The following is a 16118-nucleotide window of genomic DNA, read 5'->3' on the forward strand; positions in this document are numbered from 1 at the left end:
GTGGTGGACACTGAATGGAAGCCAGAGGAGGGATTGTCAGAAAAGGCTGGAGGACACTGATTGAAGGCGAGTGGAGGGATTGGCAGATAAGGGTGGTGGACACTGAATGGAGGACAGTGGAGGGATTGGCAGAGAGGGGTGGAGGACACTGTCCGTTTTTTTGTGTGTGGTCTGTTTCATTGGAAAAACTTCTGCACACTTTTCGTAGGACATTAAGTCATAGGAGGTCTATACAATAAATATTTGGAAGGGTTACTACCTCTGATCCAACCAACTTGACAAGTTTTTACTCTTCACAAGTCTGTCCAAAATTTAAAAAAGTTTTGGCTAGATTTCGGCTATGACCTTTGAGCTGCGGCCACCCATCTGTCATCCTGTTATCCAACGCTGGATTTCTCAACAAAGGTTCTATGTAACCCTAGGGTTCCTCCAGAGGTTGCTAGGTGTTCCTTGAACCATGAGCAATTTCTGCCTCTCAGATAAGTTCCCACAAACACCATTGATCTTTTTAGCTATTTGTAAAGGGGTAATCCTTCCCAATGACCACAAGTGTAAGGAACATTCTTCCCACTGATCATCACACTAATGTATCATGAGTTGTAGGTATAGTAATATTTAGTAGGGGTTCCCTGAGACCGTAAAGTTATTTTAAGGTTTCCTCTCTGTTGAAAATGTTGAGAAAGGCTTCCATATGGCATTTACATGGAGGATTTTCATTCGCAGTCTCCACCTAATGGTCGACAAACCTTCTATTCAAAGACAGCATCCTTACTTTGAGTAAGTTGTATTCTTTAAACGCCTTATAGGCTTGCCCACAGTTCATGTAGAGAGCTATAGGGAAATGGTGGATCGCCCCATACGTCTCCAACGTTGGGGAACTCAATATAGCTGGGTTTCTCAACCAGGGATCTACAGAACCCTAGGGTTCCTCCAGAGGTTGCTAGGGGTTCCTTGAGTAATGAATAGTTTTCTACCTATTAAATAAGTTCCCACTGACACCAATAATCTTTTTTGCTATCTGTAGCTTTCTGTTTAGCTATCTGTAATTCTTCCCACTGACAATCACACTAATGTATCATGAGTTGTAGGTATATAAATATTTAGCAGGGGTTCCCTGAGACCGGAAAGTTATTTCAAGGGTTTCCCTATGTTGAAGAGGTTGAGAAAATCTGATTCAACAGCTTAACTACAAATCTGTAGCACTTACCTGAAGCTTTGATAGCTCTTAGAGCCGCAGAATGACCAAGCTCCAAAGACTGGATGAAGACCTCGGTCTGTTTTCTGCCTCCATCAAAGGTGATCTAAAAATAAAGGAAAGCTCTGCATGAGGACAGTTTGCCTTCTTTATAGAGCAACAATTCTGGTTGACATTTGCTGATAAATATTGGCTCTCTTCCTGGCCATTTTAAAGTATCTGAAGTGAACACCATTGCACCCAGCAAACCAATATGATGGCATGCATTAGAATCCCCTTTTCAGGGGAACAATTAAAAGTAGCCAATTTTATCAAAAGGGAAAACAAGGGGCACACAAAAAAAAAACGCACTTTAAGGAATAGAATACAGTGGCGTTAGAAATTGTAAGATTTACCTCAGCTCGGTACAGCTGCAGAAGCAGAGATCGCTTGGCAAACCGGCAATAATACAGCACCATATCGGCAAGGATGGGCATTTTCCGCGTGTCTGCCGAGTCATTTTCTGGAGTAGATGACTGTGAGATATGAGAAGAACAATACTCTTAAAAGTGCATGTAACCCTAACATCCTTCTGCTCACTTTCGGTGTGTTAAATATACCATTGAATTATATCTGTTCAGAAACAAAAATCATCTGTTGATCCTGCCACAAGTGAGCTGATAACTTCCTGCCATAGGGTAACAACGCTGCTCCTCCATAAATACAGTACAGTGAGTGAGTTTTGTCACCCTAGGGTAGGAAATGTGTTAATAGGCAGGATCATTGGATGAAATAAAAGGAAGAAAAGCCTGATAAAAGAAAGCTCATGCAATTGCTACATCTAAGAACAAGTAAACTGCAATATCTGCAATATATTAATAGTTTTGCTCTTGGGTTTGGGTATGCTATAAAGGCCAATAGAGACTATATCCTGTATATACTGTATATCAGTGTTTTCTCTCACTGCCATATGAGTGATTATATACAAATACTCTAAGCCTGACCATAGATGCCTTGTTTTTTTTTTTCCATCAGCCAGAGGCCTGTTTAAAAAAAATGAATGGATTCCCCCATCCACACATGCCAGGTGGATGGAGGAATCCTCCCCGCTGTGCCACTGTATTCTGACAGCTGGACTCCTTGGCTGTCAGAATAAACCGATCAGCGGCTGCATGATTAACAAAGCTGTCATTAGGTCAACTTCTGTCGAGTGAGAACAGCCATAGATGGATTGAAATGTATCCAGTCTCTGCTAAACCGCCCAAATTTTGATCCATTTAAGGACAGTTTAGCAGCTTTTTTAGGCCCCCCTTGCTTCTCTCATTCACCAATTTTGGTGCCCAGAGCACCTGCTCATTTTTGTTCACTATTTTAGTAGTCTAATGGCTCAATCCATTCTTATCCCCAATTGAGCTTCTTTTTTAATCCCAATCCCCAATTTTGTAGCCTTGGGTGCAGCCTTTTCAAGCTGCTTTAGAGACTAGGTTCCCTTTAATTTGCCATTTTAGGTATCCAAGGACTTAGTTCCCTCTTATCCAGTATTTTACACCCCAAGAAGTTCAGTTTCCACTTCAGTTATTTTAGGTTTACAAAGGCTCAGGTCCTTCCTACAAATACATTTAGGTCTCTGAGGGTTTAGCTGTTACTTCTCGGCCATTTTAGGCCTCTAGAAACTGAATTCTTTATCATCTGGTTGGTTTCTTCACTCTGGCCAGTTTCTGTCCTCTCTTTTTATTCTTTGAAATCATGTTTGGCTTTTGCATAAAGGGAAGAAAAAAGGGACACCTCGTGAAGCAATTACTGCCTTTCCAGCTCAGAATACTATGTGGTTTCAGTAAAGGGTAGTCAGTGCTGAATCCAGTTCATTGTATCTACAGATCATTGTACGTTAATATGCTCCTTACATTTGTGGTCATTGGAAAGAATCTCCCCTTAACAGATGTCTAAAAGAATATTGTTGTCAATGGTTCCTTATCTGACAGGCAGAAGTTTCCAATTGCTCAAGGAACCCCTAGCAACCTGAAGGAAATGTGGCTGAGAAAGGCTGCATTAGTCTCATTCATCTGGACTTGAAGGCGTTTTGCTACTAAACCAAGTAGCTTCCTTAATTTTTACTGAATGTCATTAGAGAAAGGAGTTGTGGGTTAAACTGGGGTGGAGGCCTTTAACACCACCTATATCCCAAATAAAATGCAGTTCTAACATCTCAACCCCCCCCCCCATATTTGACACCAAATCACACCTTCAGCCATGTAACTCAAACAGTTACCAGCTGACCCGGAATTCATGGCACAATGGTGACTGGATTATGTATTTAGTGTAGTGGTGGCAAATAGTAGTTGGTTGCATTTAATTAGTCCTGTTCTGTAATGTTGAAAATGTTCTCCAGCGTATCCACAAAGCATCAATTCTAATGATTTTAAAGATACCCACCCAGGTAGCACCAACACCATCATCCAATCACCATGGAATATGTCAAGGTAGATATTGATTGTCCAAGGACAGGATGGGAGTCTTGCCCCTGTAATCTTTTGCTTGGGGCTTCCCAGACTTACCCCTTCTCTATTGGTGGAAACAAGACATCACCTCTTTGGAAACTCACCTAATGCTCTGCCTGGCCTAACCAAATTACAATCCCACAATAGAGCCACACTCTTTACTGATGCCTGTCCCTTTGCCATCAAACATAGATCAAGAGGATCCCCCCCTTCCTAAATGAATAACGCTGCTAAGAATGCAGGTTTTAACGAATAACCAGTCTATTTGGAAACCTTCAGTAACATATCATCCAACATCAGAGGGTGTAGGGAATTTCAAATCCTCCTGCGATCACACGTATTGTGCCAGGAATCAGCAGCAGGAATAGCCAAGTCTGCATGGCTACACTTAGGAAACTGGAACCAGACTATATATATTTAAAGTAAGATTTATTTACAGTAAACCAAAAACCGTTCAAACACCAGCACTTACTAAACATAAAGATATAAGTGAACCAAAAACCCAGTGACAGAATACCTAAATAAACAACTTAAACAGAAAGCCTAAATGGCAACTAACTATGAATGATATTTACAACATGAGGAACACAGAAAAGCAAGGGAAAACTGGGAGGTATAGGGAACATATAGGAAGACAAAACAAAATCTGGGTTTAGGAACATGGGGGAACAAGTACAGGGCAGCAGGGTACAGGGGAGGAGCATGATCCGGGTCAATGTCAAACCGTATCTGGCAGCAGCAAAACACTGGAGCGAGAGGCACTAGTAGGAGAGGACCTAAATACCCCCCCAATAGCCAGCATCAGGTGAAAACTGATTACTGAGATCTGCTGGGAGACACCATCTGGTAGACACCATAACTACAACCTTCCCCTTTGGGAAGCACAGGGGCACTAGCAGGTGATCCAGGTCCTGACACATTGTGAGGTTCAAAATAACCTGCTAGTGGCACTGTGCTTCCCAAAGGGGAAGGTTGTAGTTATGGTGTCTACCAGATGGTGTCTCCCAGCAGATCTCAGTAATCAGTTTTCACCTGATGCTGGCTATTGCGGGGGTATTTAGGTCCTCTTCAATGGAGAGCCCCTCTTCCCTATAATTTCCCATGATTCAATACCCAAATACTTTTAACTAAGGGGATACAGTCCATGACCCCTCCCTTCTCCCATTAGGGAGTGATCCAAAATACTCAAAGGCACGCATCCCAGTACCGTGCGCACTCAGACGTTGTCCGCTGACAAACTCCAACAAGATAGACCTCAACCCTACGCTACTCGCCAAAAAGCTGAAATGCTTCACCCCCTATTTCTTATACACCTTGCTTCTGAAATATGAATGGCAGGAAACAGTTGCCTTTCACCCCTGAGGTGGAAGCTCCAAATTAAAGGACCTTACATCCCGCTACATGACTACCACCAAATTCCATAATCCATCACACAGGGATCAGTGTTGGGCGATTATATCCGTGATAATTACCTGACAGGAAACGGGAGTGGAAAGGTCCATCAGACCCAGGATATTCCGCTTGTACCATGGATCCAACATCCCGATGTAGTGAGAGATATCGTTAGTGCTTTCCTCGTCCCCTATCACATCCTGTGAAAACATTGTATTATTTAAAGAAAAGTATTTTACTTTGCTAAAAAGAAAAGAAGTATTTGAAAAAGGCATGAAGAAGATCAGCAGATTGGAGAAAGGATGCCAAAAATGCAATTTCTTTTTGATATGCAGTGCTTTAGCAAACTTAGGGGGTTTACCAAAACTGGAGAGTGCAAAATCGGGTGCAGCTCTGCATAGAAACCAATCAGCTTCCAAGTTTTTTGTCAAAGCTTAACTGAAGCTAAAGTTAGAAGCTGATTGGATGCCATGCACAGCTGCACCAAATTTTGCACGCTCGATTTTTAGTAAATCAACTCCTAAATGCCATCCAAGTTTAGGATCTACTTTTAGTGACAGATATATGAAGTTAGCATATACCACAGTTCTTAGCAATAAGCCAGCACAGTCAGAGCTGTGTGTGCGTTGTGAGTTCACCTCTAGGCTGGTCGGTCCAGAAGGGCTGGGAGACTTTAAAGGGGAACCGGGGCTTGTCAGTGATACACACGGGGTGGGGCTGTTCCTCTTCACTGGGACGTAGTACAACTGCAGCTTAAAAAACCTTGTTAATAGAGGACAGTTGCTTTCCTTCAACCTGAAAGAGCCAGAGGGAGAGAAAAAGGTCAACGATCATAAAGCGTGAGAAGACTTTACCGTGAATGAGAAGGCATTCTTTAATTGTAGGGACAAATTAGACCCTTTGACAGGTTTTTAAAGCGGTAGTAAACTTGGCAAAAAAAAAACACTTTCCCCTGTAAAACAAATGCATAATGTGCTAGTATGCATTTATTATACGAGACCTACCTTAAAAGGAAGCCTTCCAGTGCCATGCTGTCATCCCTGAAAGGGCTTCTATCTTCACCCACTCTTCCTTCCGGGTTCGCTGTCCGGCTAGAGTGGCCAGGGCCACGATGACGTCATTCCCGCGCATGCGCGTGGAAGCTCCTGTTTACGGCGCAAGCTCTGAAGTTCTGCCGGACCTTCAGAGCGCATGTTCCAGTGATACCACCGGCTGCATGCAGTGTGAATATCCCTTAAACAGTGCAAGTTTAGGAGATATTCACAATACCTACAGGTAACCCTTATTAAAGGCTTACCTGTTGGTACAAGTCAAAAAACTAGGTTTACTACCACTTTAATGCCGTTTGTGTCCAGCATTCTGTTTTTGTCCTCTTCACCACTGTTACCAAGAAAGGGGTGGGAAATCCAAATATTTTATGTTGTCAATGGAACAAGAAGGAAAATGGGGACACCTGTTGCTGTGACAACTCTCTAAGATGGGAATTCTCCTCGCTTTCAAGAAATTTCTTCTCATTTCCTGTTGTTTCCTAGACAGGAAGTGAAATCTCCCCGGTGGGGTACAGGCGACTAGAAAGTTAACTCACATGGGTTTTCACTTTTTCCTAAAACTAACAAAAAGGTTGGCCTAAAATACATTAAGTCTCCATTCACACTAGTACGACTTGTCAGGTGACTTGGTCAGCCTGACAAGTCGTGCACCATCGTGGTCCATAGTGTAGTACAGGAACAGTTCTAACAAGTCGCTCCGACTTAGAGAAAGGGTACTGTACTACTTCGGGGTGACCTGGAGCGACTTGCATAGACATTCTTTATGAAGTCCGTGCAAGTCACGCTGAAGTCGCGCTGCACGTGACTTCACAGGTCGCCCCCGAAGTTGTGCCGCTTCAGTGTGAATGCGGTCTTAAAGTACAAACATCATTAAAGAAAATACAGCTGTCTGTGAATGTTCTCATTGATTTAGGTCATGGTATACCTAGAAGTCATTAGTCCAGCCCTTCTCAAACATTTTAACATGGAGGAACTCTTGAAATAACTTTCTGGACTCAAGCAACCCCTGCTAAGGCTGCATTCACACTTGCGAATAGGGCTGACAGACTACGCGTGCGAACCAGAGCGGCAGTTCTTGGCGATTAGCTGCTGAATCCAGGGCTGATCACTCGCAGGTGATCACTCCATGAGCTTAGCTGCGGAAGCCAGAAGCCTTCCATTGCTTTCAATAGAGATGCTGCCCACAGCGCACAATTACCGGGAACCCCAAAAGGGGATCTTGCATGTAATCCGTGTCTGCCCCATCCGCAAGTGTTTATTATTATTATTATACAGGATTTATAAAGCACCAACAGTTTGCCCAGCGCTTTACAATGTGAGGGAAGACAATACAGTTACAATACAATTCAAAACAGGAGGAATTAGAGGGCCCTGCTCGTTAGAGCTTACAATCTAGAAGGGAAGGTCAAGTGAAACAGAAGGCAATAACTGTGGGAGATGGGCTGATGGAGAAAATGGAAGTACGGTTGTTAGGTGTGGGTAGGATAGGCTTCTCTGAAGAGGAGGGTTTTCAGGGATCATCTAAAAGCTAATAGAGTAGGAGATAATCAGACAGATTGGGGTAAGGAGTTCCATAGGATTGGAGAGGCTCTGGAAAAGTCCTGGAGGTGAGTATGGGAGGAGGTGATGGGGGAGCTAGAGAGCAGGAGGTTTTGAGAAGAACGAAGAGAGCGATTAGGTTGGTATTTTGAGACTAGGCTGGTGATGTAGCTGGGGGCTAAGCTGTGGATGGCTTTGTAAGATGTTGTTAGTATTTTGAATTTAATTTGTTGGGTGAGCGGAAGCCAGTGGAGGGATTGACAGAGAGGAGCAGCCGACACTGAGCGATTGATAAGGTGGATGAGTCTGGAAGCAGCATTTATGATGGATTGAAGGGGGGAGGAGCCTATGTAGAGGTAAGCCAATAAGAAGGGAGTTGCAGTAGTCAAGGCGAGAGATGACCTGGGAGTGAACTAGGAGCTTTGTTGTATCATTGATTAGAAAGGGGCATATTTTGGAGATGTTGCGGAGGTTGAGGCGGCAAGATTTGGACAGTGATTGGATGTGGGGCTTGAAGGAGAGTTCAGAGTCCAGGACTACACCTAGGACCTTGGCATGTGGGAATTGGCTGATAATTGTGCCATCGATTTTGACAGAGAGATCAGGGGAAGTGGCACATGGTGGAGGAAAAATTCTAAGTTCGGTTTTGGATACATTGGGTTTGAGGAAGTGGTGCGACATCCAGATTTATATATCTGCTAGTAAATTAGTGATAGGTGAGGAGACTGAGGGAGAGAGCTGAGGGGTGGATAAATAGATTTGGGTATCGTCAGCGTAGAGATGGTATTGGAAGCCATGGGATCCGATATAACGTTAATCCTGGCGGGGAGTTGTAACACCTCAAGAAGCTTATCTACAAGGGGCCTGTTGGCTATCAGCTTATTATCAGCAGAGTGATAAGAGCGCCTCTTCCAAATCATACCATAATCGTGTATTACATCTAATGCATATCTGGTATCTGTGTAAATATTTACAGCCATCAGCTAATCCAGAGAGGAGGAGTAAATTGAAAATAGGAGAAGTCCAAGAACAGAACCTTGGGGGACCCCAACAGAGAATGGAAGAGGAGAGAAGGAAGTAGAATTATAAGTAACGCTAAAGGTGCAGTTGGATAAGTAGGAAGAGAAGCAGTCAAGAGTACAGTCATGAAGACCAAAGGCATGGAGTTTTTTTGAGGAGGAGGGGGTGGTCAACCGTGTCAAAGGCAGCAGAAAGGTCCAGGAGTAGGAGTACAAAATAGTGGTCATTGGTAGATTGTTTGTTAAGTTTTAGGAGAGCAGTTTCTGTGGAGTGTTGAGGCCGAAATCCAGACTGAAGGGGATCAAAAAGGCTATTCTCGGCAAGGTGGTTGCCCAGTTGGTTATAGACCAGACGTTCAAGGAGTTTGGATAAAAAGGGGAGCAAGGAGATAGGGCGTAGTTTGTTAAGATTGATTGGGTCCAGTGAGGGCTTTTTAAGTATGGGGCTGACTAGTGCATGTTTTAGAGAGTTGGGGAAGATGCCAGAAGAGAGGGAGAGATTGAAGATGTGGGTTGGAGACTGTAGAATAGAGCCAGAGGGTTAACGTAGCATTTGCGAGCGAACAGGATTCAGAGGGCAGGTGGTAAGCTGGACGTTAGCAAGTAGTTAAGCAACCTCGTCTATAGTGGTGGGGTTGAATGATGGAAGTAGTGATTGTACCTGTGGGTATGAAGTGTTAAGCATGGAAGGTATCTGAACAGCAGAGATCTCCTCATGAATTATATCAATTTTCTGTTTGAAGTGGTTGGCGATCTCCTGGGCAGAGAGTGGGTTAGTGGGTGGAGACAGTGGAGGACGAAGTAGAGAATTGAAGGTAGAGAAGAGTTGCCGGGGACGGGATGATAAGTTGTTAATGAGAGTGATGACATAGGTCTACTTGGCAGTGTGGAGACTGGAATTATATTTTTGGAGGGCAGATTTATTTTGGTTGAAATCTTTCTAAAACCTAGTCTTACGCCATAGGCGCTCAAGAGCACAGCTTTACTTTTTCAGACTTCTAGTGTTATCTGTTTGCCAAGGTTGAAGGGGTCGGGGCCTGATTCAATGTGTAGTGAGGGGGGCCAGTGTATTCAGGGACACTAAAAGTGAAGCATTGCTGACAGAAGTGGCTAGGTTGGTGCAGGAGAGGGGTGCGATTTTGTCATAGAGGTGGTCGGTATCAGAGTAGAGAAGAGAAGGGTTGAGATGGTGTAGGATTCTACAGGTAAGGCAGTTGGAGGGAGAGGAGGTGGAGGAGAGGGAGAGAGTGAACCTAATAAGGTAGTGATCAGAGATAGGGAAAGGATAGTTTGAGAGGTTGAGAATGGGGCCTTATAATTTCTATATCTACAGCTCATGGTATATTTTTATAGTCATTTGGAGGAATACTCCTTACATTTGTGGTCAGTGGGAAGAATGCTCCTTACATTAGTGATCAGTGGGAAGAATGTCCCTTACATTGGTGACCAGTGGGAAGAATGCTCCTTACATTGGTGGTCAGTGGGAAGAATGTCCCTTACATTGGTGATCAGTGGGAAGAATGTTCCTTACATTGGTGGTCAGTGGGAAGAATGTCCCTTACATTGGTGATCAGTGGGAAGAATGTCCCTTACATTGGAGGTCAGTGGGAAGAATGTCCCTTACATTGGTGGTCAGTGGGAAGAATGTTCCTTACATTGGTGGTCAGTGGGAAGAATGTTCCTTACATTGGTGATCAGTGGGAAGAATGTCCCTTACATTGGTGATCAGTGGGAAGAATGTCCCTTACATTGGTGGTCAGTGGGAAGAATGCTCCTTACATTGGAGGTCAGTGGGAAGAATGTCCCTTACATTGGAGGTCAGTGGGAAGAATGTCCCTTACATTGGTGGTCAGTGGGAAGAATGCTCCTTACATTGGTGACCAGTGGGAAGAATGTTCCTTACATTGGTGATCAGTGAGAAGAATGCTCCTTACATTGGTAGTCAGTGGGAAGAATGCTCCTTACATTGGTGGTCAGTGGGAAGAATGTTCCTTACATTTGAGGTCATTGGAAAGAATGCACCCTACCCTTAAGCCTAGTACACACAATCAGAAAATCGTACGAAAAATACCGCTTTTGAAGCGATCTTACGATAATCAGATTATTAGTACACAGCTTTCGAGAGCTGATTATGACAGTTCACCCAAAATTATCCAAAAGGGACAAACATGAAAATTGTTCTCATATGATACCAGATCGTACTATTTTAGTTTATTCAGTACAGTTTTGTCCGAAAAAATACAATACAATACATTACATCACTTCTGAATGTAAAATTCGTAAATTGAGTAACCTCTTTATTTTCAAAATAGAGACTAGAATGCAAAAAAAATGAAAAATCTGCTGATCATTTGTCCGATATTTTCATTGTGTGCCTTAACAGATGCCCGTTGGCAGTGGCTCCTTATCTGACAGGCAGACGTTTCCAATTGCTCAAGGAACTCCTAGCAACCTCTGAAGGAACCCTGGTTGAGAAAGGCTGCAATAATCTCATTCAATTGGACTTGAAGACTAATCCAAGTAGCTTCCTGAGCTTCAATGAATAACATTAGAAAAGGGAGTCAGGGGCTAAACTGGGGTGGAGGCCTTTAACACCATCTGTCTCCCATATACAAAAACAGTTCTAACATCTCTACCCCCGATATTTGATAGCAAATCACACCTTCAGCCATGTAACTCAAAAACAGTTAACAGCTGACTCAGAATTCATGGCACAATGGTGACTGGATTATGTATTTAGAATGTGGTGGCACGCAGTAGTTGGTCACATTCAAATGGACTTGTTCTGTAATGTTGAAGATGTTCTTCAGCTTATCCAAATCACTTCTTCAGTTCTAATGATGGTAAAGAAGATACCTCAGCATTTATATCCACCTAGGTAGCACCAACACCATAATCCAATCAGCATGGAATAGGTCAATGTAGATGTTGATTGACCGAGAACAAGATAGGAGGTGTGAAAGCAGTGACATCACTCTGTTCTAGGTGATGTTCAATAGCCACAATTTTTTTTTGATATCTTATGAGCTCTATTATCAGCTGAGAGACGGAATCCCCACTGATATGCAAACTTCCACCATAGATGCACTTCTGCTCCAGTTACTCGGTCCCCTTTTATGCATGGAATGTGTCAAATAAGGTGCTGATTGTTCAAGAACAGGATGGGGGTGTGAAAGTTATGAAACTGTCCAGTTTTCATTACATATTCCCATCCTTGGTGTCAGGAAGTCACGGGTTAATCCTTCAATTCATATGGCTGAGGGGGTGAATTGTTATCATATCACTGTGATAAAATAGCAGTATGGGCTCTTGCACACAGGCCTGCTAAGACCATTCTGCGTAACATCAGAATGGGCTCAGAATCCTACAGTATATGTGGAAGACATGATGTCCCAGGTCCCTATCTCTGTTCAAGGATGTTTGTTCTAGTTTAATGTAGATGGGCTCTTTCACACTTTCACATATAATACCATTGTAATATTTCTACCCCAGCGATTTGACAATTCACACTTTCATGTAAGCCAAAGGATGAACACCTACTGTATGTAGAATTCCTGATACCAAGGATGGGACTATGTAACTAGAATAGAGTGATTCCACAACTTTCCCACCACCGATCCTGTTCTTGGACAACCAGCATCTGCATTGACACACCCCATGGTGATTGGATGAAGGAGACAGAGTTATCTGTTTCAATTTATACGCTCGGCTATCTTCCTGATACTCATTGGAACTGAAGAAGTAACTTGGATTAGATAGGAAATTTCTTCAACATAACAGAACAAATCCAACTGACTGTGACTAGCCCTTACTAGTTGTACCATGACCTGGATAAATGAGAACCTACACAGACAGAGCGGAGTTGATTTCCCACCTCCCATCTTCTTCTTAGACAATCAACATCTGCCTTGACACATGCCGTGGTGATTTGATTAAGTTGACTTATATACCTGTGTGGATAGGTTCTTCACAGTCATTAGTGCTGAGGAAGTTACCAGGATGAGGCGCAAAACATCTTAAAACTTTACAGAACAAATCCAGTTAACTATGACGATTTCTAACCTGGAACTTCTTGTTACAGGTTAACAAAGCTAAGCAAAGCCTTGCAATTAGCAGCAGCAATGTCAGCCTTCTGGTCTTAGTGGTGTTAGCTGTTGAGCTACCTGTCTAATAGACCAGATAGGCAGCTTGACGGCGAGCACACAAAGGTATTGCAAATTGTGAGGCAGTGGCGTGGTGTTGTCAGCCTGCAACAGAAACTGCTGTTACTGGCAGGATCACCAGCTAAGAAACCTTGCAATAGATTCACAAGTGAGACTGATACTGTGAGACGTGATGCCATGCATACTGAAAAATAGATTGTGGGTTTATATACACTTCCAAACAGCATCAAAAATACCTAAACCCACCTTAGATTGCTGTAAGCCCGAGCCAATTTCCCAGAAATTCGGTCAGAACCAAACACCACAACCCTTAAAGTTGAAGCCTTGGAGTCCTCATTGCAGCTCAGAAAAGGTCTTCTGTTTAGGGCTAGCATCTGGTTCTGTTGGATCTCCCATATATGGGCACCAAGTGCATTTTGAGGAAGTGACTGGGATCTCTTGGACCGTTCTGGTACTCTCCTGGCTTGTGGGGTGTACAGGCTTCCTGCTCGCCTCAAGGGGAGACTCTGGTGAAGGTTGGACATTGAGCCCATTAGAGAATGGGTTGGAGAATTGCCCAACTCTGCCTTTAGTTTGGCTTTGGGTCCATTAGTCTTTGGTTTAAAGAACTTGTAAATCTTCTGGGTGAACTTTCGGTTGACCCTTTCTTCTCGATACTCTGTTTTGTCAGACATCTCCTGGGAGCTGTCATCACTGTCTTCCATGTATCCACTGTCCACACAGCTGGACAAACTGGACACAAAGGACTTTGTGCTGTTGTCTATTATGTCTCGTGGCAGGCTGGTGTTGGCTGTCTCCTCTTGAACGTTGCTTGGGATGTTCCAGTAGACAGAGCACCTTGACTGGTGGGAGAAAACTGAGTCCCGTTGGTGACCTTCATTATTAACCTCCTCCTCTACCTCTTCCAGTTCCTCGTCATCATCATCCTCATCCTCATCATCTTCCTCATTGACTTCATACTCTGGAGAAAGACAAGTCGATCTTGTGCATCCTTCATTTAAAATGATGTTATTCAGCACATCTGTCAAGACACAATGGTAGCAGATTATATATCAATTTCACCCAATGTATTACACATAAAAAAAATGGATCTGAGTGTTAAGCAGCCCATAGATTATGCAATTTTCTTTCCTTCCACCACGGGTGCTCTGCTGGCGGGGAGCGCAGGGAGCCATCCCTGCCAGCAGAACATAATGGTAGTGATTGAATGCGAAATATCCGACAGGCTGGTGGTCCTGATATCAATTGGTGGATTTACTTCAGCAAAAACAGCATGCCTATAGCTGGATCAAATCTCAGCCGGTCCCTACTGAACCGGCTTTTATCCATCTATGGTAAATTTTACTGAGTTAAGGTATTTTTCATGGGGTGGGGCAGTGACCACACAAAGAAGCAATTGCAGAAAATGGTATCACACTCTTCTGGAGAAGGCATTATATAACACCTGAGGGACCAAACAAATAAAATATTCCAGTGAGTTGCAGGTAGTATTCTGTTAAAAAAATGTGTGCTCATTCCTATTACTAAAAATCTGATATAGGTTAAAGTGTTTCCAGAGCCAAAATGTTTGTTTAAAGTTTTGGATAGGGTGTAGGAAGTTTGGATACGGTGTAGGAAGTTTTGGATAGGGTGTAGGAAGTTTGGATAGGGTGTAGGAAGTTTGGATAGGGTGTAAGACATTTGGATAGGGTGTAGGAAGTTTGGATAGGGTGTAGGAAGTTTGGATAGGGTGTAGGAAGTTTGGATAGGGTGTAGGAAGTTTGGATAGGGTGTAGGAAGTTTGGATAAGGTGTAGGAAGTTTGGATAGGGTGTAGGAAGGTTGGATAGGGTGTAGGAAGTTTGGATAGGGTGTAGGAAGTTTGGTTAGGGTGTAGGAAGTTTGGTTAGGGTGTAGGAAGTTTGGATAGGGTGTAGGAAGTTTGGATAGGGTGTAGGAAGTTTGGATAGGGTGTAGGAAGTTTGGATAAGGTGTAGGAAGTTTGGATAGAGTGTAGGAAGTTTGGATAGGGTGTAGGAAGTTTGGTTAGGGTGTAGGAAGTTAGATTCCCTGGCAGGTTCTAGATTATCTCCACATATATCTTGGAAGTTAGTGGAAGGATCAGCAACAGGCGAATATACATATACACTATAGGGCTAAGCGTTTGAAGCCGACTATGCATGGATCGAAAATTGGGCCAGTTCAGAAGGGATCGGATGAATTTCGATTCATGTATGGGCACAAAATTTACAGATTTATGTGCTTGTTGGACATCCTACTCCAAAACTATGGTCGATAATATGAAACTGGACCCCTTTGTGGCTATAACACTACCACTCTACTGGGAAGGATTTCCACAAGGTTTTGTAGGGTTTCTGTGGGATTTTGTGCCCATTTGTGAGGTCAGGTACTGATGTAGGAAGAAAAAACCTGGATCACCATCTGCCTTACAGTTTATCCCAAAGGTGTTCAGTAGGGTTGAGGTCAGGTACTAATGTCGTAAGAGAAGACCTGGATCACCATAGACCTTTCAATTCATCCCAAATGTGTTCTGGGTCACCATAGACCTTTCAATTCATCCCAAATGTGTTCTGGGTCACCATAGACCTTTCAATTCATCCCAAATGTGTTCAGTAGGGATAAGGTCAGGGTTCTGTGCAGGACACTTGAGCTCCTCCACACCAAACTGGTCAGGCCATGTCTTTATGGAGCTGGCTTTGTACACAGGGGCACTCATGATGAAACAGAAAAGGGTCTTCCCCAAACTGGTTGGAAGAGTACAGTTGTCCAAAATGTCTTTGTATGATGGAGTAACAGGAGCTAAATCATTTGGTAGGGGGGTCCACATAATATTGACCATATAAGCCAACAAGATCTCGGGTTGGGGGTCACAGTTCTGTGCAGGACACTTGAGTTCCTCCACACTGGTTTCTCCAAACTGGTCACACCGTGTCTTTATGGAGCTGCCTTTATGCACAATGTCACAGTAATTCCAGAACAGAAAAAGGGTCTTCCCTAAACTGTTACCACAAGGTTGGAAGAGTATAGTGGTCTAAAATGTCTTTGTATGATGGAGTAACAGGAGCTAAATCATTCGGTAGGGGTCCACATACTATTGACCACATTAGCCAATGGGATCTCTTGCTTACCAAAGTTGTCCTGGTCCCAGCTGTATGTGTAACATTTGGGCACCGGCAGTGAGATCGGCAGGAAATGATCGGTGGAAATAGGAACTGAAAAGAGAAAAAAAATAATAATTTATTATAGTTTATCATTTTGTTGATTGAAATAGAATGTAAGGAAGAA

At 43.3% G+C, this 16118-nt stretch overlaps 1 protein-coding gene across 1 annotated transcript in view; it reads right to left on the reverse strand.

The window, feature by feature from the left end:
- Positions 1-16118, reverse strand: part of PIK3R5 (phosphoinositide-3-kinase regulatory subunit 5) — a 122027-nt gene that overhangs the window by 12005 nt on the left and 93904 nt on the right. The window contains exons 9-14 of the mRNA XM_082271460.1: positions 15962-16045; positions 13081-13855; positions 5703-5859; positions 5145-5264; positions 1591-1710; positions 1208-1301 (exon numbers count right to left, since the gene is read on the reverse strand). Of these exons, the coding sequence (XP_082127586.1) occupies positions 1208-1301; positions 1591-1710; positions 5145-5264; positions 5703-5859; positions 13081-13855; positions 15962-16045 (1350 nt within the window). The remainder of the gene's footprint in view (positions 1-1207; positions 1302-1590; positions 1711-5144; positions 5265-5702; positions 5860-13080; positions 13856-15961; positions 16046-16118) is intronic.

The sequence above is a fragment of the Pelophylax lessonae genome (genome assembly GCF_965119305.1).
Source record: "Pelophylax lessonae genome assembly, chromosome: 11".
Taxonomy (NCBI): Eukaryota; Metazoa; Chordata; class Amphibia; order Anura; family Ranidae; genus Pelophylax; species Pelophylax lessonae.